Genomic DNA, 25,389 nt, shown 5'->3' on the forward strand with positions numbered 1-25,389 from the left:
TCCCAAATGGAGAATTATATTTCTAGAATAGATACTGCTTTTAACAACAAGAAAAAAAGTATTTTCTTTTTCTGGCAAGGAAAACTCTTTTAGGAAATGATACCATTGAATGTACATTTCCCAGGTGAGGGGCAGGGGGGGAACCAACCTTGCTATATTCCTTTGCACAGGGCTTCAGCTTTCCACAGATGCCACTGCAGGATTGTCTGAGATTTCTTCTAAAGGGCTGGCAGAAAGGTAGATTTATTATTTAGAGATGAAAACAAGCTAATTAGCTTTTTGAGCTATAATACACATTCGCTGTAACTGCATTCAGCTTGGAATTTAGCATTCACTTGCCAAAAAATGAGATGTTCCCTCTCCCCCACGAACCAACGAGGCCAAGTGCTCCATTTCTGCTTCTTAACACGCATCTGATCAAGAGCAATGTGGAGAATTACAGGGCTGGTGACTAGGAACATAGCATCACATTTCAGGCTCTTGGAGCTTAATATTGGCCAGTAAATTTTTGACCTTAATTTTAACAGGCTTTTACTTCTGCGTATCAGTTTACGTGGGAAGGCTGGCTCAGCCCTGGGGACCTGGGCACAAACCTGATCTCCCAGCCAGACCTAAAAGTAAGTCACACAATCAATGCATCTTTAATTTGAAATGCTTGATGACTAATCTCTTGTTTTCTTTAATTAATGATCTACAGTTAATCATTATGAATGGTAAATAGCCTATTTCAGCATTGATAGCAAGATTTCCTATGGGAAAATCTTCCCTTATAGCTTTAATTTAAATATGCATTTTCACATCGCACTTACCAAATCCTTACCTTTATGCTATTGCATGATTACAGGTCCATTAACTAATCACATTTGACAACTTGTTTATTGAGGGGAGCAACTATTTTACATCTCTTGCCTGGGAAAGAAAATACTCTAACAAACAATTATTCAGCAGCTGCAATCATGGAGCACTGAATTAATTGCTTTGAAGATCTCAGTCAAGAAGATCTTGATAAAAATCAAAGAAAATGTTGTTTGACAGAATGCATGAATGAGAGCGCCAGAAGGGACTCCAGCTCGGTAGGCTGCAGCCCTGCTCCAGGGAGAACTCAAGGATCGCACCTTGAAATGCCGGACTGCAACAGAGGAGGCAGCGTGGAAAAGCTCATTTGCTTGTTTGTTCTTTTAAGCTTTAGTTTATCAAAAACAGAACTTACACATATAATTTGATTATAGGATCAGGATCGGCTAAAAGGGCAAACCAGCCTGAGCATGATCAGGTCTATAAAGGCTGATGCGCGGATATTTCATACATGTAACCTCTGTGGCTGACTTCTCCTGCCATATAAATAATTAACCCAGAGGGTACTGTGAGGCTTAATGATTATAAAGCACTTTAAGACATTCTCTCACAAAGGGAGCTGCTGTGATTGCACTGGCATGGGCTAAAAAGCAGAGCAAGCAAGCAGGCGTCTTGACTCTGGACCTAGCTGGGCAAAAGCATCTCAGTGCGCAACCATGCTCGGAGCCAGGCACTGGGGAAAGGCAGCAGCGCCGGCACCCTTCACTCTGCCGTGTGTCCAGGGTGGTATCAGGAGCGTTTGCATCTCAAGCATGCAAGTTGGTGCTTCGCTGGGACTAGACCATTGTGGAAAATAGCGGGATCACTGCTGAAGCTTGATGCAGGTACTGAAGACGTCAACTGGAAAGGAGTTTCTGATCTCTCTTCAGCTCCATTGTCCACATGGCATTCACCAGCGTGACTGCTGCTCTTTCAACAGCACAAGGAGAATCACAGCATCTCACGTGAGTGCGCTCCACGGACAAGTCACAGCCTGCAACGCACTGGCCAAACACAAGGCCGTGCTTCCTTCTTTCAGCTGCTGTACCTTGTGTGCTTTGCAAGCCAGCCGAGATGAAATATGTTCCTGCCAGATAAGACTAATTCCTACAGTGACACTGAAAGGGAAGGAGCACTCAAAGGTTCAAAACCCTCTATTGTAAGGGGCTTCAAATGTGAAGGATGAGGACTAAACAATATCATCTCTGAATATTATGTCACCATAGAAAGCTGAAAAAGTTGCCCAGTAAGCTGAAGGGTAGTGATAACATCAGGCAACTTTACAGAAAACATCCTCCTAATTGAGCTTCTGTGGGTCACATGAAACTCCTAACACAGTCAGCTTTTCAAAACTGCCCTGTTCTTACGTTAAAAACACCTTTGTTAGCATCATCTCTCTAGAAACGGGGAGAACTTGAATTCTTTTCCCATTCCTGCATGCCCTCAGTTCAGAAGAGCCTGTGAGGCTGGTGGTATTTAGGTCACGGTCATGAAACGCACCATTTTGCCAAATCCAGCACCACTAAGGACTAATGCCCCAAAAAGCAAGATGGAAACTACTGTCACGACTGTCCCTATTTATAGGTGAGGAGCTAAGCAGCTGTGACCCTTGTATTGGCTCTTGTTTAATATAGGCAAGAGCACTAACTGAATTTGTACACTTGTAATGATGTACCCTGATTCAAATAATTGTTTCTGCAGTAACCCCTTGGCTCTCTTTAATGCTTCAATGAGAGACAGATGGAGCCTAACTAAATAATTGGCTCTATCTTCTCCTCTTTTTTTTGCAGGTATGGTTGACATAATTTGCCCTGCTAAAGGAAACATGTAGAAAAAGGCAAATAAACAAATTGTTGCTGAGGTTTGTATTAATCACTCTAGCAAGCTAGAAGTGTGATATGTTCTGAAGACTGATATGTTCTGGTTTATCCTTATGAAAAATGTAAATAGTGTGTTACGCATTAATGCTTGGAAATCACTAACTTTACTTGCCAAGGAATTATACAATTATTTTAAATGGATAAATGGAAAAGTGTGCATTGGTCTGTAGGCTTAACTGGCTATTGCATGAGCTGGGATAAACCCGAGTTAGTCCCAAGACAGCAGACCATTCTTTACAGAAGGATAATGATCAAGCAAATATTTAAGAAACTTTCTAAGGAGGTCATGAGTAAAATGTGATGTATTATTAGACACACAAATGAACTCTTATTAAAACAATAAAAAATTGTGACATATTAAAGGCATGGTATAGGAAATCCAATTTGACCTGGAGCTGTGTGTGGAATACCATTATTAGGATTTGTCCTTAATAAAAAGCTTTCCATTTACTTAATAAAATTGAAGTAAGACTCTTCGAACTTTGAGCTAAGTTTCTTCCACATTTGAAGAGCTAGTCTGCCCTACGTCATTTCAAATGGCCCATGCCGTGGGAGAAAGCTATGTTGGTGAGAAGAGCAGTCTTGTCCTCTGCATTCAGTCAGTAAGTCTGGATTCAGGAGAAAGAAAGGCAGAGTTGCCATTGGCCCTCAATTTTCATACAAGCCAAATATATGGGCTGAGAATCTGGCAGCTCAGTACTTCAACAATTGTGACGCTGGCCAATACACCCACGTCATGAGGTGGTCAGTTAAATTGCTCTGTTTATTTTAAAAGCTCTCAACCCTTGTGTACAGACATAAGGGACTGAAAAGTAACGATCACTCAAAACCAAAGTAAAGCAGCTGCTGCCATCTGAAAATCCAATGTTGTGTGGACGAAGCAGCTTACTTGCGCCAGCTACACACTCGTAACATTTTTCCTGCTTTTGAGAAATTTGTAAGTCAGTTGTTAAGCTCACCATAACAGCGCTAGGATCTTCTTTTCTTTCCTAAGGTGCATCTTTACTTAAGCACAGACCATTCTGGCCATAGAGCAATAGAAACATTTTTGTTTGTTTTTCGCTAATGCAGAATGAGCTGCTAACATGGAGACAATACTAATGAACATATTATGTTCTTGCAAATCATGAGTACCCCTGAGCTAGAAGTATGTGTTCAGCTCTGGGCACCCAGCTCAAGAAAGGTATTGTCAAAAACGCATGTGCGATTTTGAAATAGACACTAATTAGAAAATGGAAAATATAATTCCAAGAAATATGGAAAAGACTAGGACCATTTGCCTTCACGGTGAAAAAAATTAAGCAAAGATATTTGTATTTTGGTACCACCTTTATAGCCACTGACAAAAAAAGGGAGGTAATGGATGATTACTGAACCTTGCCCTCTTAGCAAAAGAAAATACACAAATTTTAAAGTTTGGAAAGAAAACTCTTGTGCCATATCATCAAAATGCAAGTTCTATGAGGCAACAGTGATGCTGAAATTTAAGTAAATTAAAAACTACAAATTTTTACTTTTAACTGCCACTATGAATTCACATCCAGACACAGACATGCAGTGAAGCTTTGACAGGATAAAAGGCTTCCCACATCTGCATATAAAAGAGCCTGTAATTACTAAGGGCTCAGAAGAAGCTGTCTGTGTGTGAAACACAACTCCACAACTTCCTTCTGCAGGTATTCCTGTATCGCCTTCTGACACAGTGACACTGGACAACACCTGACAAAAACCCTCAGGTGAAACGATGCATCTTATAAATTATATTATTTTGTAAGTATTTTGGAAGAAGTTTATAGAAATGTGAAGAAAAACCTTAACAGAATCAAAGACACTTCACTATAATTTTTCTCCCTTTGGGGAGGTATGTAAAGAACATTTAGAAAGCTATCTTAATATAAAAATCTTGAAAGATTGTTTTTTCCCCACAAAAAGCAATTTATTTTGATGTCTCTTGAACAGATTTTTCTGTGAATATGTAATACATATATGGAAAGATTACAGTATAACCATTTGCTAATGGTTATATGAAGAGATCATCATATCTTACTTTACTATGATCCCTTAAAGCAACTTTAGCTGCAGCATGATTTTCATTAAATCAATCAGCTGCATTGGCTTGCCTTGCAATTATCAATCACACTTTGTTTTTTTTCATGGACTCTTAAATCAGTCAGATATTCTAAAAGTAAAATGTCTAACAATTCCCTCTACATTTATTACACACTTTACTCCAGTGGCACAGTTAGCTTTAAATCAGCAGCGCTACACCAAGCTCAAACTGGTGAGGCAAACAGGAGCTCCCCTTCAGCACAAGACTGCCTATGAAAGAAATAAATTAATGGATGGTACTAGTAGTGTCAGTGGCTCATTTCTGAAGTCACCTTACAAAGCAGATGGAATGATGTAAATCTGCTTCATGACATATTTTCTTGCAAGACTATGAGAGAAGTAAGATAGCACCTAAAACAAAACGTTTTGGCACATTTGTGGAAACAAAGTGCATCTCAGATAACATTTCTAACTTCATGTATTCACACAGAGATCTGTTGGATATATTGGACAACTAGCCGAGCAATCAACACTAGCTGCCAAATGTTTTTTTTCTCCCTTCCTCCAGTTCAGAAAACTGAGGCCACTACTGTTTGCTACTGTCAGTAAGAGCCTAGAGGGCACATTCAGCAGGCCCAGTAGAAAAGTAGCTACCCGTAAGTTCTCTGATTTTAATGCAGCCATCACCCATGGTTTATAAACTGGAGTAAAGCTTAATGTAGTTCTATACTGAAGAAAATTACACCAAAACCCTTTTATTCTAGAAACATTTTTAATTTCACTTGCATATTTTAACAGAAATACATTATGTTAGCAGCAAAAAAGGAAGATTTCTGTTCTAACAGTTCACAATACATTAGTATCCAAATCTGCATTTTTCTATTACGGTAATCTACACTAATTATAAATCAACTCTGAATACTAGGACAGTATTTCCAAATATGTACAAACCACCATAAAATAACTATTAATATAACTACCATAGAAAAAACATAAAATCACAATACTAGTAAAAATGTAAACATGTTAAGCTAATGTCTTTAAAATTGCAAAAGGTACCATCTACCATTCCAAGACCAAGTGAACAGCTGAAAACATTCAGTATATAAAAAGTTACTAAAATAGGTCTTTGTTCAGTTCATTTCAAAAGTTGTTCATGTTCTGTGAAATTTATATTCAAGTTTGGACTTGCTTTCAAGTTGTACTTCAGAGAAGAAGAGTTCAAGTTGACTATTGTCTCTGCCCGACTTCAAGACAGCAATCGTGCTACTTAATTCTGCTTTTAAGCAGCAGTTAATTCATTCCAGCAGCAAACAAGCAGGTACAATTTTGAGAGCAAGCCTGACACATTCCTCAGAAAAGTACCTAATCACACGTGTAGTTCAGCAGTATCAGGTGCCACCAATGTCTTCACGGTGCTACACTGGGTAGTTAGAGCCGTTCATTCTGGGTGCAGTGTCTCTGAACACCTAGTGTTTTTCCATGGACTCCACTGCCAGGCAGCAGCACACTGACTTGCCTGCACAAATGCAAACATGGGGCAATGGGACGCAAGGGCTGGGAGAAGCCACAGGCCTCCTGCTGTCTTCCAAGCTTCATCCCAGCTGGAGGCTGGCTAACGTGACCTGTGCCTTTTTGAAATATTTCTTCTTTCAGCATTGTTTATAGATGCCAATCAAATGACTTTTGGGTTTTAATCACTGATATTTTGAGTCATACAATTAAAGCACCCTCATGATTGAATGCAACTGATAGGATGGCTTAATGGGTACATTCTCTTCTAGTGCCCAGAAGCAGCAGTTAAACGGTTTCCACCATGGCCCGTAAGGAACAGGCTGCCTTCCACCTCTCTGCCTCTAGACTCCTCCCCCGCCTCCACTTTGAAGGACTAAAGCTAACAGCTCCTCAGCCCCACACACTACCAACAGATGGGCTTCAGCGACCGCCTTGGGCCACGTCCTTAAAACCACACAGCCTAGGAAGTGAATCAGTGCAAAGTCCAAAACGTTACTGTACCACACTGCGATGTAGCTGGCTTCCCCCTATTAGAGTGCTTGGGTACAAGCAATTTATTGGTCTTAATTCCTGTTTTGAATACTCATCCTCATTACAGTCAGGAAAACTTGAGGAGAAGAAACAAAGGAAGAGTTCTAATTTCTGAACAAGCCTATGCAATGATAAGTAATAAAGTAATAAGTAATAAAGTCATAAAGTATTACAATTTGTCACTATATGGAAAAGCCAAAAAATGTCCATTTTCCTCACAGATATATCTTCTAATTATAGTCCTAAAATTGTGCTGGTTTTATTCCTAATATTTATGTTCTCTTGCGTAGACAAAAGCTGAGTACAAATGTATTTCCTACGACTGACTTTACTGTATAGCTAAGATCAGCGTTTGCTGGTAGCCTGCAGTTTTTATCAGTTAAACCAACTTGCTTAACAGAAGATGCAAAGGCAATAATAAATGGCAATACAGAAGGGGGAAGAAAAAAAAAAAGACTAAGTAACAATAAATACTAAAACTTAAAGTCAACTGATGCTTCATAATAGGGATTATATAGTGGTTGTTTAAAAGAACAGCAACTACATTTGGTAGCAGAAGTCCTTCCAGCTGTAGGAGCCTAAATGTGCAATTAGTTAAACAAGTCTCAACACTGCCATGACATTTCACAGGACCACAAGAACAACACTGTTGCTCTGAAGCAGGACTATCAGGGCAATTAATGGCCTAGTTTGCTTAGTAGTGATCAGGGCAATATAGTGAACTGGCTCATATGAGTCTAAGGATAGATATAAAATGTCAATCAACACAGCTTCATGAAGAATAGGTCTTGAACAATAGGTTGCATTTTACTCTTTGATGTAGTAAGCTCGGCTTGCAAAGACAGCTGCATTGAGGTGTTACCTGTAAGAACCCTAAGTCACCTACTGAAAACCAGACGAACATGTTATTTTCTTTAAAATATTACTACTAGATCAAATCTATATGGAATGTTATGTTGAAGACAGAAAACTAATTTCAAAATGCAGTATTAAGAAGGAATCAGCAAGAAGGATAGTTGTTTTCCGTCTTATTAAATTTTTTTAAAGGCTCTAGGAAAAAAGAGACACAAACTCAATGGCCTGTCTGTTTGCTTTTCCCCACCCCCTACCCATGTCACTGATGTAATAAAAACTTATCACCTCTCTCTACAAACCTTGCCTTGCATTCAATTTTAAAAATCAATGATCTGGAAGAAACTGTAAAAATCACTTGCAATAAATTTGCAAAGGACATGCAGACTGCTGGAGTAGTAAAGAATGAGGACAGGTCACTTACACAGAGCAATCTGGATCACGTCATGAGCAGTATTTTAATGCTGGTAAAATACAGTGTATATTTCTAAGAAAAAATAAGGTAGGATAATAAGAGGATGATGTACCGCATTCTTGAAAAAGACTCTAAAGAGGACTTGAGCCATCAAATTCAGCATCCAAGGCAATGCTTCCACAAAAAAAAGGATAATACAATTTTTGAGGAAAGAGGAGAGGAAGATATTAATCAGAGTAAGAGGATCATGTTATGTCTCTATAGAGTCCTAATGGATCACTATTGACATGTGGCATCTAATTCAGATGTCACACTTAAAAATATTTCAATACATGAGAAGCACAGAGAAGAACATGAAGATTAATTAGTCTTTGATATCATTCATTGCCATAAGAAAGTTAAGGAATTCAGTACATCTCATCAGAGAAAAGGTTAAAAGGGACATAATCATGATTTATAACTACACACAAGCAATTAGAAAAGCTGATACTACAGAGATCAATATAAGCAATCAAATGCATAAAAAGACCAAAATAACTTAAGGTGGAGCTAGAAATGCAAATAGAAAATCAAGTGAAAAATGTACCTGGCGTAATTAACTATTGCAACAGGAGGTATGAGTGAATTCTCATCACTTGAAGACTTTAAATTAATATTAAATGCCTTCCTAAAATATGTATGTTCAGTTCAAAACAAAGCCACTGAATTTAATAGTGAAACTGCTCGTTGAAATTCAATGGCCTGTTGAATTTAAAAATAAATCCTCATTATGGTGCCTTCTTGCCTTATATATATTTCAAAATAAAGCTTATAAATAACAATGAAATGGAAGGGGGTTACCAAGAAAAAGGTATTCTTTCTTTCCAGAGCACAGTAACATTGAAGGCTAGATTTAAAGCTAAATAAACTGCAGCTGCACTTTGGAAAATATGCTTCCCCCCCTCCCCGCCCCTGTTTATTTTTCCTATTTCTTGTTCAGAGTTGCATAGTCCACTTAGTCAACTGTGTCTGATTTACATAATCATGTAGTTGTTCTTCAGTTTTTCTGTTCCTATTTATAAACCATTCACAAACCATCCACTTAAGTAACAGCATGATTTATTGTAAGAATGATTATGGTTGTTTCAGAGGGAAAATGGAATGTGATTAAATGAAGAATGAACAAGGACATTCTAGAAGCGAAGGGCTCTAATCCTGCGAAAGGATTTGTAAAGGAAACCTGCCTCTCAAGCCCCATCCCAAACAGCCAATGAACTACTGAGGGAATTCAGCAGATACCTTTACAGCTGTGCAGCCAAGAGCTTAGCAGAAGACAAAAAACAGATAAAACAAACAAATCAGCCATGCACACAGTGTCTTCTGGAGAAATGGTAAAGCTCCCAAAGCCATCCGCACTTTAGGAAAAAAAAAAGAAAAATCAATGAACTGTATGTATACAGTTGCTGATATGACTCTCTCAACACAGGTCTGAATACCAAGGCTCTAGAGGGAGATCTGCAAGCAGACCTTTGCTCTTGGATATTTAAGCTGTGGATCCAGGAGAACAGAATATTTTCCATATGCAATAAATGTTTTGCAGGTGCCACAGGAACCCTAACAACCCACGCTTCTTACAAAAATGGTGAACAGCCTGACGGAAGAATGTCAAAGTTCAATATTTTCACCTGAAGTACTTATTCTTTGCAATTTCAGAAAGAATGAGTGGTGAAAAAAAACCCTATTTGTTTACCAGTAACACTGCCGCGTTTACAACGCAGCTACCTACCAGGAACAGCTGAGAAGCTCCGTAAAGGAGAAGCTATGCTACAGAACCCCACTTGTCAGAAAAAAACAACCATAAAAATGAAATCCTGAATAGGTGTTCATACAGAGTACTGCTTTTAAAAGTTCGTGTTAGTCTGAAATAAGCAGCAGTGATGGATCACATTCTTGTTCATACACAGATAATCCTGGTCCATTCGGACAGCACATGCACCCGTAGGAACTTAGGAGATCCCACACTAAATTGATAGTACTACTTCTGAAATTCATATGGAGTTATAGAGCTGTTCAGGAGAGCACAATAACTTTTCATAGTACATTATCTTATAAGCAGTGGTTCCCAAACAGTGAGGGAGAGATAAGAATATTTTAGGTGAAGCAAAGCATGGAGCCCAAGAAAATCAGCTTCGCAAGATCTGTGCTGAATGTGTGTGAAAATCCCACTTGAAATAGTCTGAGAAGCTGCAGATGGGCTAAGCTGAGGGACTGATAGAAGGCAATGGTAACATCCCTGCTGCAGGGACACTGAGTTACCCTGAACCCTCCTGGTTTTTCAAGGGGAAAGTACTGAACCGCTCTTTTCAGAAGTAGCGCCGTTATTTCAGATAGAGATAACTCTCCCTGTTACTAGTACAATTATTTAGATGTTAGCGATAACGAATACACAGCTGAGACTGCAGCTAGTAGTAATGCCCTGGCTAAAGGAAAATAAAACTTTAGCCTCAATACTTACAAGCTATATACTAAAATCTATTTTTACTCAAGAGTTATAGTAGAAGACTGAGAAACTTAAAATTCCAGGGATGGCTCTAAGTTAATTATGATGTGTATAGCTGCAACCATGATCTAGGGTCTAGCATTTCTGTGATGCATTTCTGTCTAGGGGTTGGTACCAGTTTGGTTTCAGACTCGGTCTTGTTAACCAATGAAATGGGATTCCCGTGGCCCGCTGAACTGCTTTTTCTATAAGGACCAATTTTGCGAGGAGCAGCAATGGGTGTCTGCAACTGCTGCATTTTTGTAGATAACACTGAATCAAAGGAAGAACTACTAGCAGATGTGTGGTCAGACTTCTCCCAGTTTTCCTTGCCCAATTGCTCTGTGTTCACCTGTGCTTTTGTACTGTAGGGTGACTTATTGGAGGGTGGAGGTGGAGCTCTTCTTTTCTTTCCTCTGCTGCCATTAGGACTTGTAGTATCTCTTTTTGGGCCCAGATGTATGTTCTTCTGAACAACCATCTCATGAGACCCATCAAATAATGAAGCCCATAGGGAAGATGCAGACTCTTTTTGCTGGCCAAGCAGGAACTTGCCATCACTCTCTTTGATTTTTCTTTGTATGATATCAGCTAAGTCCTCATGTTTCACTGGAGAATCAATGCCTGTAATTTTAAGGGACGGCAATTAACTCAGATTAAAACGCTACCAGTGATTTTACTGCTACCTATTACGTTACTGCTATTCAGAATACAAAACTGTATTAACTGTGTCTCATGAAGTCTGGACTACTATTAACAGTATTAATGGATGAAATGGAAAAGATTACATATGCTTTCAAAGAGAGAACTGAGGTGACAGGAGGGAACTGTTTTTGTGACAGCTGGCATTAATATTTCTTTCCACATAAAAGTAGAAAAAATAATGTACTACTAGGAAACCTATATGTATTAGATATTAAACATATTTTGTTGTATAGTGCTTTGAAAATTTCGTTTCACAGAAGGCCCATGAAAATGTCTATGACTAAATATTCTTGTGCTTCCAGCCTGCAGAAAACGGGACATCTTTACATATATCATTTTTCTTTATGTGCTTTAAGACTGTCTTGCCCCATTTCTTATCCCTCATATTGAGTTTTCTATGTATACTGCAGTAATACTAGCCTCGAACTGCAGCAGTATCTTTTCAATTGCAGGCCACATGTTAATGATTTTCAACACATTTTTAAACACGGGGTTTTACCTATGAATACTATAAATAAGCAGGAAAAAAAAACATGGTATATTAAGAATGAAACAGAGTTTGTGTTCTGCTCCTCACTGATGTACTTGAGTATCAGTAGAATTATGCTACCATGTTACCTTCATAAAACTTCTACATAGTTGATTTACTGGCTTTCTGCTCTGCATTCATAGCTTAGATAGGACTCTCTTGACTGTTCAGTGCTCTGATGCACGGTAACTCAATGACCCACATGGCATTTTGAGCATCTTCACAGTTCCAATCTCAAGCAGCAAGCAGTCAGGCATTTATAGTTGTACAGTGTGTCTCAGCCAATACTGCATCGGATCCATTAAAACAAAGTGACCTACTTTTTCTAGTCTGTAAATATTATTTCTGTAATGAAACTATTAAAATAATCCTGCTGCATACCATTTTGCTCTGTAAAAATACAAGTCTCAAACACATGCTAGCTAGATTTTCCAAGCATATTTTTCAACATCATTACCAAAGACCAAACAATTTGGCAAGTTATGTTAGGTAAGCCTTTAAATAGCTTTAAGAACAGCAAATTATTTCATGCGACTCATTAAAGATATTATTGGTTTGCAGACTGGACTATTTTACCTTTACATTTCCTGAGCTGTATACTATTCTTATGATGAGTGTTTATTTCTAGTGATAGCTTTTTTTGAATGCATTCAGGGCTCCTTAGTTACAGATTGCAGATTTTTTGGCTCAAGGTATAAAAATGTATTCATTATTTGTGCTATTATAAATTCAGATTTAATATGAACTCCTTGGTATGCAATTATGTTGCTCTTTCATTGTCTGAATTGTCCTTGAAAAACTCACTGTTACAACATCAACACCAGAAGCCATCTGAATACAGACAATGTTGTTTCTGTTACACTGCAACTTGAAAAGACAAATCCCACTTACTCATATCATGGTAGACAGAGGTCGCTTCTTTTGTCAAGAACAAAGGTGGTTTCCGTGGTGACATAATCTCAATTTTCATAAGTTCTTCACAACAATGTTTCCACTGGCCTGAGAGAGAAAAGAGAACAATGACTGGAACTTAAACACTTCAGCTTGAAAAAAATTGAAGTTATTAGGCTGTGTTAGGAAACTATCTCCAAAGCAATGCTATGCAGTAAGCATTTACTTTTGTTTAGAGGCATGCTCAGGATACATTTGTATTTTCAACTCTGTACTCATTCTCTTAGCACAAACAACATAAGTTACGACTTTTAATTTAAGCATCCCAGCAGTACTGTTATACTATGAAGGTTAAATATCATAATTTGCCTTCAAATCCCCAAATACAGTATAAATTCATCAGAAAAAAAACCAAAAAAAAAAATTTAAGGTTAGGGAAGCTTCATGAAGTTGTCAGGGTCAACCTCCAATATACTGCAAGCTGGATGTTATACAACTATGTTACAATGTTATAGTAAAGGAACCTTCTGTCTTTAATAGAGGATAACTTGCCTTTTATCCGTTAGCAGACAAGGAAACCTCTTTTTCTATTAATAGATTTTGACCTTAAGGAAAACAAGACACAGTAAAATTACTTTGTTCATACCAATCATTCCAAGTTTTCTGAGCAATTAATTTTAAGAGAATTTTAGAACCAGGGAAGAAAAAAGGCATTTAAATGCCAAGTGACCCATTTTTTTCTGAACCTAAGGAAAATGTCTCAAAAATCCATGGGTATTCTATCTATAATGAATAAGAAGTAGTTCTCTTACCCCACTCTACAGCTAATTTAAAGAGGATGCCCTAGTTTTTGCTTGGTGTGTTTCTTTAATTGATAGAGCTGTTTCTCATTGTAAATCAGAGCTAGAAAGGACTAGAAATACAAACTACAATACTGAGTTTCCACAACCTTGATTCACTGATTTTATTGGTGTAGCCTCTGACTAAAGACTGTTATTTCATTAATTGACCTGGTTCTGTTTCTGACCTGATAAAAACGACTATCAGGAACCAACTATACCTTGTCAATGACAGCATAATAACTGACAGTTGCTCTCCACTCTTAATAAACCTGTGAGTCAAACTACCAAAGCAGAGGAAAAAGATGAATTAACCTATATAATTTTTATAATAAATATTTGGTGTTAAACAAGCAACACAGTATACTATTTCAATAACATTTCACTGTTTTACACCAATAAATGAGTTTCTTCTCTCATGTAAGAACAGCGGTGTTCCGGAGGTTAGCCAAAGGATCAGGGTATCAATTTATCATCTCATTTATATCATCTGTTACAAAGCCTCAGGTACAGCTTTTACCAGGTTCAAGTAAGCAGCGTGTATTTGCATGACTGGATTGGAGTGTGGCCAGTTGAGCATATTCCCATGTGACAAGGGGTACCAAAACTCTAGAATTACCAAGAGAATCAAGTAATCCCTATTGCAACAAATTGCAATTTAATTAATCCATAATACTGCTGAGCAAGGAAATCCCATATACATGTGCCTACTTGCAAGGGCTGGCTAAATCTGCATCCTAGCCAAGGCCCCAAATGAACCCAGCGTCCTCACCACTTCCCACTAAGGCTTCCATGCCCAAAGGTTTCATACTTGCAGAATCTCACAAAACCAACACACCACTGGTAGGATGCCCAGGCAGAGGTGGACTCTTCCTGCTACAGTGGAGGAAGAGACTGCAAGAATTTAGCAGTCCTTAAAAAAATTATCTAGACCACTGCTAAAAGAGACCAAGTTCTTTTGAGATTGATGGATATATTCTGCTTCTGGTTTCCTGCAAAAACACAGACTGAACACGTGGACTTTGGTTCAGTCAAATATTTGCCTTCCAATGGCTTAGACCACCACCCAATATTAACCCAAAGAACATTTTTCTTCTCATCGTTGCAAACAAAGGCTTATGAGGCAATTCCAATTCAAATTGTTCAAAGATCCTTTTGATGTTACATAACACCCCACTTGGAGGGCACGCTGCCAGCACTGCCTGCTTACTTACTCAGATCATAGAAGTGCTGCCAGAAAGCCTCCATCCACTTATGAAGTTCGTCCCTACTGTCAGTAGCAAAAAGTTGAGTCACAGCCTCTCCAGACACGAGGTTGATAACAGAGAAGTTATTAGTTCTTCTCTTGGAGTCCTTATCCACAGCTCGAATTCTGGTTTCCTAGGAACGACAAACTGTGGTAATGAGTTATTGTTTCAGCTCCACACTGGTATCACCCTACGGCCAATGACAGTGTAAGGGAGGTATTATTTGGCTTTTTATCTAATCCACATTAATTTTCAATTTAAAAAAAAAAAAAAAAAAGAACTAATGTCAAGAACTACTTATAAAAATATTTTCTCATAAAACTATTAAAATGGCATAAAATATGAAAAATAAGGGAATGGAGCACAATTGTTGCAGCTTAGTTCTGAATTATAGAATGTACGTTCTATATTTCCCCTCCCTCTGCCTTCACCAGCTCATCTCACACTGCTCGTTCTTCTCCACAGTAGTTTAGTGAATAATCTAAAATAAGAGCAAGTAGCTCCTTTTCTCTGAACTCTTCAGCTGGACAACCACATTGTGCCACTACTATTTAGGTCTCCTACCATACTTCTGTGGGCCATAGTTTATGCAATGTATTCTAAACTTGTATCTATTTTATGTTCATCTTAGTGAATCATGACATTCAGGGCTAACACTATAGTGACAGGAAATTTAAAAAGAAACTTATCTAGTCCACATTTAAAGAAGCATTTGTAGCAGTTACCCATACAGTTCTGCTAGAACAAATTTCCAGCATGAAAAAACATTTTGCTCTAATATAAAAAAAATCCTATTTGTAATTAAAAAGAGACAATTTAGTTTTGCCTTAATTAGGGAGAGCTACATAGAAACACTTAAAAATATATATAAGAAGTATATCACAAGTCCGTCAAATTTCTTCAGCTAATGGTAGAAAGGCTCTCAGATTACTTAGTAGCATTGTTACAGCCAGGGTTTCCCCTTCTGTTCGGGGACATAGTTCAATTGATTTTTATCATCTAGACTAGATCCAGTGGTATTTTCATAGTATCCAGTTTGTTTTGTTATGGCATTACTACAATAAAAAAAAGCACTTACCCCTAACTGAGTGAAAAAAAAATTTCTTTTCATGTGTAAAAAAGATTCTAGTAAAAGTCTGATAAAACACAACTGGTCAACTTTGCTGCTCATCACAACATGATGAACAAAATAAAATAATTAACATTACTTTATTTACAAAAGTAAAAGCAGAAACCCTGGGAATATCTTTGCATATACAATTCAACCTGACTGAACAAGCAATGGCTTATTACAACACTGCTCTTAAAGGAGTTTTTGGCATACTCAGGAGAGCAGCATAATCCCAGACCCTGATGGGACAATGAGCTTTGATGCCAGCGAGACAGCCAGCACCCTACAGCTGGCCAGCCCTGGAGCCTGGCAGGACAGGAGGCCGCCTAACGAATATTAAGATTGTGCAGCACCCTCATGCTGCATAAGGGTGCCCCCTGGCATGGGGAGTGCCCCAGGTTTTGAAGGAAGACAACAACCACAGCCAGGGTTGTGTTTGAACATCTCCTGTCTGGATGGACAGTGAATCTGACCACAAAGGTGGCCTCGGGGCATACCTCAAAATACAGTGGGGACAGATCAACCATGTTCCTTTTCACACAGTTCAACCACATGTCAAACATCTGCTAAAGATGTTAAACATACACCTACAGAAATTAAGTTTACGCATGGGCTCCCATGGGGATAAGCCTAGTTCTGATACTCAGAAAAACAAAAATTATTCTACAGAACATTCCCCAGATTTTAAATGCATTACTGAAGTAACCATTTGAAATACCAACAGCTGCTTGTAGCATATCTGATAGATATGCTTATTTAAATTCTTCTGTCTAAAAATAGGAGATGAAGTAATTCATCCATAAGAGCTCTATATCCCATTAACTCAGGTAACCATAGATACCAGCAAAAAAATTAAATCAAATAGATTAACATTTGACAGGTAAAAACTTCAAGCATACCATACACACAAGCTTATTTAATGATGTTTGCTGCAGGTTTTATCCCACAACTATGGTATTATTCAAAGGAGATAAATCCTCAATCAACAATCTATATCTGATGCTTGAATATTTAGGGTGTGATACAAGATGCCATTACAGTAATGGGCTGAGGAATTTACCAAGCTTGGGTGAATTACACTACATGCCCAGTTCCACTTAACAAAAAACGACCCCCAAACCAAACCAGAACACCACCCCCAACCACCAAACAACCCCCCCCCCAAAAAAAAACCCCAAAACAACAACAAAAAAAGTGTCTTAAGGTACCACATTATAACAATGCTCAACCCTTCGCAGTCTTATAGACAACTGAATCAACTCTGCTACAGCTATCGTATCAGTGGATTGGAATAGGAAAAACTGAGTTGAATCTTGAACTCAGATGACTCTTTCGGGGAAGCTGAAGCCAGTTTTATGTTCTATATGCAAAAGATTTTTTTTTGGAGGTGGGGAAAGACTAAAAGGGAAAATGATAGATTTTTTAAAAAATGGAATATAAATACAAACCTTCCTCTATACTTTTCCCCAAAATCAAAAAATTTCTTTGCCTGTAATACCTCTCTAGAAAGCTCATCTTTTAAGCTAAAAAGAAAACAAAAACAAGCTTCCCCCCGCCCCCCCCCCCCCCAAAAAAAAAAAAAGAGAGAGAGAGAAAAGGTTTTTATTGCTGAGGTGCAACACTTTCTTGCTAACCAGTCCCAACACACTGAGGAGCACTGGTTATAAAGATCATTTTAAGACAACAGAACAAATTACAGTTCTTGAGAAAAATATTGAATAACCTAAGATCCAGTTCTGTGTATCTATTTTAAGATCAAAGAAACCAAATCACATATAACAAACTTCCTTCATGTTTTTAGTACCAAAAATAAACCAAGAAATAACAACACAACACTGGAAACAAAATATATTCTGTTCATGTGCTGGTTTCTGCTGTAATGTTAATAATTTCCATGAGATCTGTTTTAGGCAAGCAGGGAAATATGGTTAAATTTAAAATTATGGCTTTCAAACACATTAATGCACAAGACTGAATTCACCAGATCAGCTACAAATATTTCCTCCTTTCATCTTCACTGTTTTGTGAACTTGTATTAACGTAACATCCTTGTGGCCATTGGATGGTAAGTATAATGTGTAAGTATAATATGGAAAAGCAATATTAGGATTTCTATGTCATTTTAGCTATCTTCAGTGCAACGCAGCAGCTAAAAACCAGGAGAAGGAGATGGCAATACATTACCAGCCAGCATTCTGTGGAGCACCAGGGAGCCATAAAGTATAGTTTCCAAATCACTCGATTTGAGCATGTGTGTTATAAGGTCCACCGTGTGGGATCTGGGTATTATATCTGCTTTCCCTGCCCACACCCACAATCTCTTTCAAGCAATTGCAGGACTAAATTGAGCAACGTGATGTGAGATACCAGACATTTGGAGGCACTTAACTAGTCTGCTTTTCCAAAATATTTTCACATGTATGAAGGCTTGTCTAAGTCAACCAGTGGGACAAAGTTCTTACTACAGAGAACATAGATATTTTCAGGGCTGCTCTCATTTCACCACTGCTGGAGTTCCCTGATGCACATGGAGAAGACTGCTGATATTGCTGGCTCCCTAAATGTTCACAAGGTCAAGAACTCCTACCAATACCCTTTTGCTCCAGTCCAATGGTGAACTCCCTGGTTCCCTAGAAATACTGCATGGTTCCCTTGAAGTTATGTTGCTGCAGCCATCGCTACATTTTCCAACAAATTTCTCTACCTGACCTAGCCTAGAACAGATGTTCCAACAAGAACTGTCATTCAAGGTAGGAGTCTGCAAAAATGCCAGCTTGATTTTGTCCTTTCACTCCTGCTACATTGTTTAGCAACCAGTCTATAAACCCTGAGCCCATGGCTGCAAACACTTGCTGTTCCTCATCCTGTTCACCTCAACGATTAGCATGAACACGGAGATAGCTCTGGGCCTGCTGCACTGCGTGGCACCAGAGCAAAGACTGCACTGGCAAAATATGCCAGGAAGGAAATCAACTGGCCTACATTAATTTAAAGTGATGTCCCAGAATTCCTTAAGCTTCAGGCATACATGGCACAAAAAAAGTTTTATAATCTATGACCAGGACACAGTAGAATATGTATTCCAAATACTGAGCAACTAATGTGAACCGCTGGCATATGCACCAATTCGCTAAGCTATCAGGTGTAGGCAAGACCTTTATTATCCATTTCAAACTAAAGAAAACTTGAAAAAATTTCAGGAACTGGTCCATAAGGAATGTTTCTTGTTCAAATTGGATTCCAGCAAATTTTCTTTGCTACAGAAAATATAATTTCTCTTTTCCTACTTAGTTGTGCAATAAAATATGTTATAATCGCATTTAGCTGGAACAATAATAGTAGTACTTGCATAATAGGAACTGCAGAACCATTCTTGCTCAACAGCAGTAGCGGTGAAGTCATCTGAAGTTGAAGTAATGACTTTACTGGTCTTAATAGCTTCTTCAAGTCTCAATTCAAAGGGAATGGGAAATAAGGCTATCAGTGTGAATATCTTCCAGAGAGTTTCTCATAAATCCAGATGATTTCATTACTTTTCAGAACGTATCTTTCAATTACGTGTAAAGGATCAGCTTCATATTACAAATGAAAATGCCACATAGGCAACCAGAAGAGATTTTAGTTGAACATCTAGAGTTGACGTTCAATCTCAACTTTCATTTTGAAATTGCTGTTTCTGTAACAACAGACAAACCCATGTGATTAGTTTGCTTTCATTTAATCCATAAGAGAAATTTCATAACAAAGGAATCAAAAAATATCTGCAGGCATTAAGTTATTTTCAAGAGAAACTGTTTAAGTAGTAAAGTATCCAAATATGTTTTAAATTGCCATTTTTTTCTGGTTTTAATTTAAATTGAAGAAGGATTCAGTCATATTCTTCAGCAGTCTGACATTTTTGTAAAATGGTATAAGATACATGATTTACGTACCTTCCACGTGTTAGCTTTAAGGATACCCTGCAAATGTACGGACAGTCTCCCAGCAAAGGCTTATTAAGCTGAATTTTAGGTTCTAAGTGTACTGGTAACTTGGAGGAGCAAAATACCTTGGTAGAATATGATTATTTTAAAAGGAAAAGCAAAACTAGGATATAGACCAAATCAGAGATCTCCAAGGAAAGATACGAGGTAGCCTGATAGATAAATTTAAAAAATATTACTGCCACGTTTCAGAATATGGACTTAGCCATTCTATAATTTACTAAAGTTTACCATTTCTTAACTGATATTGTGAACAGCTGGAAAACAGAATTATGGCAAAGGCTGACTAGTGCAATTAAAAGTGACTGAAGACGTAAGCAAGTAAACCTGCTTAAATATATATCAGTCTAGACATTTATTTAATGTAAATGCATGAAAAACTGGAAGAAAAAATGGCTTTGTTAAAAGATATAGCACTAGCAGAAAGGTGTTTTTAATTAAGGAATCAATTTAAATCTTAGCACATTAAAAGAGAAGTCCTAACACAAACAGGTCATATTGTTATACCTTGTTTAAATGTTTGGTTTATATACAAGTCTCACCCTAGGTGAGAATGCAGTCCTATTTTCCAGAACCTTTAAAGCCACCAAAAGCTGATATTGCTGTTCTAAGAAGGAGTTCTTTATTACTCTATGTCGCTACACATTCCCAGTCGTAGCCTAGCCCCTTTCTTGTACAACACAATCATTTGTGTAGCCACGTAGTGAACTGGATAAGAGAATTTATTAAAGGGAACCACAGTTGAAGCCAACCCTCCTCCTGCCCGCAAAATGAGCTAATTTTAACCCACATGAGTTCCCTTGTCCAATTCATCAGTCAGCTGCCCTAATGCCTGCCCTGGCATAAAGCAGCACAGCAGCCTGAACAAGCAACCGGACAGGAAGAATCCTTCTTTCATAATTAGCGTTGGCATCAAGTGTTCACAGTAGTACAGCAGCAGAATCCAGATCGCCTGTGCTTAACACAGTTTCCAAATGTGTCTACTTATGTAAGACAAATCCAGCTATGTCAACTGCAAATAACATTAAATTCCTCTGCTCATCCTTATGTGATATTAACTCTCGATGACTGCACCAAAACCAATTTTTGAAAGCATCTGTTCACTCTAATGCTCGCCATTCTAGAATGTCCTTCCAATAACATTCCTAAATCGAACACTTAAATATTACTTCAGATTAAATACTTTATGTTTCTTTAGCCAAATAGTAAGTAAGTTTTTAACTTTACATTTTAAACTCAGCCTTTCCAATCAGGGTATGAAAAGCAGCAATAATACCATCCTAGAGAACAGAACTTCCAAAGTTATTGTGCCCTGTACAAAACCAGTATTAAGAAAAGCAGCTTATTTTAAGGCACTAAAATATTTTGAACAATTTTCCAGCTCTCCTTCTAATTAAGACTGTGGCCAAATAACACACAACAACAAAAAAGCTTTTGTTAAAATTCTGCCTTGCTGAGGACAAAAGTCTACCAGAGCATTGCTAAGGGACTGTAAGCAATAAATTTCCAAGGGCTGTCTTATGGAACCGTCATATAACAAGTTATCACTTTTCCTGAAGAAAAACATCCTCCTTTTTACCTCTCTGTTAACCAGTCTAATGCAATAGAAGGAACTTAAGTCTACAGCTAAGAAATGTAATGGCCTTGCTAAAAAATTCAGTAACTGCAAATTTCACTGAAGCATATCCCACCCACATGCTACCTACAAAGCATTCTGCATACCAGCAGCTTAGAGCCCAAATGACTGTAGGTATGTCTTAAAACAAAAACAACCTCCCCCAAAATACACCAAAAAACAAACCAAAAAAACCCCTATACAACCAATTTTACCTTGTGGATGGAAACTGTCAATGCTGGCTCCAGTTTAGCCTCAATTTCTTCTGGTGAGTAATAACAAAAGAGCTTGCCACCTCTTAGTACACAATACAGCCTCCTCCAGCTAGTTAGACTTCCTATCATTTGCTAAAGGGAAGAAGTAGTCAGAAATTGCCAAACATAAACTACAAATTAAGAGCATATTACAAGGTATACACAGATCAGCCCTGTGTGATCAAAACTTAGCCACACTGAATTCTTTCCTAAAACAAAGACATTCTGTTGCAGAACATTTCAGAGCCACTGATTTTTGAAATGTTAGCAATACTTTAAATGTCTTTTGGCGTTTTACAGTTTTCACAGATTTATTGCCATGTGACACTAACAATACAGAATCTGCTGGTTCACACAGAATGAAATCTAGAACTCGTGTCTACTGTAAGAAAGAAACCACCTTTTTTAGCTCCAGTAATTACACAATAAGAGAAATAAAAAGAGTATCTCACTTTGGAAATAACAGAGTACATTCAACAAATGTCAAGCAAAGACATTTGTCTAGAATTTCCACTTTCTCAAATGAATTTTCTGAACAGCTTTCATAAATGCATTATAGTTTCACAACCAGTTTAAAGCTTGTTATTCAGCACTCCTGACAAATGACCCAGCTGCTCTGGCCCTCTGCTATCACCTTCTCATTTGCCTAGTTGGGGAATGAACCAAAATAGAGAAGTAAACTGAGTTCACATGAATCATTTTTGAAGGGATGAGTTTAAATATAGCTCGGTTCACCAGACAGATTCACCATGTTGTGATATGAACTCTTCTACTAGCACAATGAGAGGTATATACAAGGATGAGAGCCACAGGATTATTAGGACTGCTGCCGTCAAGTACAAGCCTAAACCAATTCTGAAGCAACAACTATACTTGATCTTTATGTAACGGCCTAAATAATTTTACTGAAAAGCATGCCAAGGAAACATTTATTTCTTCACGCTTAGCCACTGAAGATACTATTTGTAAACACAGCCATGAGATAAATTTTCCCCTTGCTCTAGGTAGTACAGGTGAAAAATAACAGTTCTCAAGAAACTACTTCAGGTAAAAGCAAATGTTTTAACAACTGACTCTTAGTGACAGCTATTAACAGAAGAGGATGTAAACATAAGCAAGGTCCTCTTACCTGCTGATTAAGAAATCCTGCCATCATATCCCTAGCCATGCAGGAAGGCTGAGCAACTAAACGGCAACACATGTTTCCATACAGGGGGAGCCAAAAAGAGGATTCCTCTGGGGGAAAAGACCAGGCAAAAGAAAGACAAACACTTAGTTCCGAACATTTGCCTTAAATATATAGTTGAGCTTTCTACATCCATTTTTACATTAAGATCATGACTGAAAATAAGCATTTTTTAATATTTAAAGAGATTTCATCCTGCATGATTAGACTAAAACTGATTTTTAGTCTTCAGTAAGTTTTTTAATTAAAAAAAAAATAATTTCAAGTAGAAATGGAGATATTGTTCTGCAACAAGTTGTTCTTACATAAAATATAGCTCTAAATCTCATTTCACAGCTAGAAACATTTTTGAAAGATAAGCACACTGGCCATCTCATCTAAGAAGGATCCCTGAGCCCAACCCATCATGGCGCACAGCTACATTTACACACAAGCACTTTGCTTCAGATTGTTTTATTAAGACTTAGAATTTGTATCTACTTCTGTCTTCAGCACTAGAAGAGCATTTAGGATTCCAAGGAGTTTCTAAACAATTGCAATATCCCTCCTCACTCTGCTATGCAATAGGCTCCCTCTTTCGTAATTAGAAGCAGGTACTACAACATTCCATTGACATGACTCTGTCTTTGGTCATGTTTTAGAAATGCTTGTAATGAACCAAAATATCCAGGTATGTCATTTCTCACCAGACTAAGTTATGTAAATTAATGACAGAAAAAGGAATTTGAAGAAGAAAGAGTATAAAGTACTAATAAAGAAAGGCTTACAAATATCAAAGATACTCAGAAATATTCATCCAACCCTTCAAGAAACAAATGCCCCATAAATCTTCAAATCTGTACTTATTTGGAATTAATGAAGTGCAAAGAATGAAATTCTCTTTGAGGTCAAGTTTACCCAAGTAAAAGATAAAGTTCCCAGAAGCTACAGTGAAATACAGTGAAAATCCCATGTCTTAAGTTAATAGTTAGAGGGTGGCCTACAGGAGGGCCTCTCCTTTCAGAAAATAATGGATGAAGTATCAAAAGCTGTACTCCTGCTACTTAAAACATTACCTTCAGCTGCAGCATAATCATAGTCCCTGTGTTAGCATCTAGGTTGACTGCTGCCGACTTGTGCTATCCCAGAGCTGAAGTACAGCGACCAACGCAAACTGCAAGCACACATGCTTACATCCTGTGTTAAATCTGGGCCTGAAACAACCTAGCTGAACTGAAGCTATTTTTCTACTTTCCTTCTGACTACAGAGGAAAAAGCTGTTCTTCATTCTGATACCCTTCCTTGGTTGTGAGGAAGGGGAAATAATTTGTATATAGCTACAACTCACATAAAACCGAAATGCAAATGACAGAAGAAACTCCCAAAAGAATTAAATTTTCATCTGGACTTGAAATTTTACTCAACTTACAGTTTATTCAGCTGTGTACAGATGCCTGTTTTAGAGCCGTTAAATATTTTATTAAAGTTGTCCTATATTAAGTATCAAGAAAAATAATCTCTTTAAGCTCTTTAATTTACAAGAGAGAGAAATGCAAAATGTTACTGGTTTTTTATTTCCTTAAATTGGTACCATATGTACTTACCATTTCCTGTAATGGTAAGGTTGTGTGTCCTGAAATTGTCCTCAGCACTCCCCAGCCCCAAAGTAGTATATGCTAGCAAACCGTACTTTGCTCCACTAAATGTGAAAGAAAAGGCACGTTTAAGACATTTCTGCTTCACATTGCTCAGGCAGTAATTAAAGGGAGTCTAGACATGCCTGAGATAACACATTTGGGTAAAGGGAATGCCAAGGTACAAGGTAGCACCTGCCAGTGACCACAGATTGCCACCCCCCAACCTCTTCCCACAGAACTCCCGTATCACTGGTTTTCCTTGTAAATCAACACTGTCCCACAGTCTGTTCATCTGCTTCCTATACCTTATCTCCTGCCTCTACCCTGTGGGTACCTCCGGTTCCCTCCCATCCCACAACTTCCAGGCCAACGCCACGAGGCCCCATCACGTGGCTCTTTCCATAGCCACCTCTCTTGGACCTGCCAGCCAGCCCACTTCTCTTGTGGCTACTGCCTACGAGCTGGGCTCACGTTTACTGCTGAGCCAGCAGCTGCCAAACCCAGGCGTAAAGGCTGTGCTATCCAACTTCTCTGCACCCTGAGGATGCTAAAAGCATCTCTCTCCTCTAGTCAGACACCAAGTAACTTTTAATAGTTTTACAGCTTTTATTCCTAGGCCTAAAGCAACTAAATTCGGTAATAGGTTCAAAAATTGCTATAGTTAACAGAACAACTGATGAGATAAACTTTATCTGAAAAAACAGGTTAAAAATTAAAAGGTTACTGCTCCTCCATATTGCTCTGCTCTTTTGCTTTGCCTGTGTAGACTACACTTTATTAAACAGTTGTTTATGTATGTATTTAACAGTATCTAACAGC

The 25,389-nt window shown here is 38.0% G+C and overlaps 1 protein-coding gene across 1 annotated transcript in view; it reads right to left on the minus strand.

Annotated features, from left to right (window-relative positions):
* Positions 1–7,100: 7,100 nt before the first annotated feature.
* RTKN2 (rhotekin 2) overlaps positions 7,101–25,389 on the minus strand; it is a 35,860-nt gene continuing 17,571 nt past the window's right edge. The window contains exons 7-12 of the mRNA XM_030030913.1: positions 24,538–24,632; positions 22,898–23,004; positions 21,730–21,861; positions 14,773–14,938; positions 12,720–12,827; positions 7,101–11,218 (exon numbers count right to left, since the gene is read on the minus strand). Of these exons, the coding sequence (XP_029886773.1) occupies positions 10,656–11,218; positions 12,720–12,827; positions 14,773–14,938; positions 21,730–21,861; positions 22,898–23,004; positions 24,538–24,632 (1,171 nt within the window). The 3' untranslated portion in view covers positions 7,101–10,655. The remainder of the gene's footprint in view (positions 11,219–12,719; positions 12,828–14,772; positions 14,939–21,729; positions 21,862–22,897; positions 23,005–24,537; positions 24,633–25,389) is intronic.

The sequence above is a fragment of the Aquila chrysaetos genome, chromosome 11, assembly GCF_900496995.4.
Source record: "Aquila chrysaetos chrysaetos chromosome 11, bAquChr1.4, whole genome shotgun sequence".
Classification (NCBI taxonomy): Eukaryota; Metazoa; Chordata; class Aves; order Accipitriformes; family Accipitridae; genus Aquila; species Aquila chrysaetos.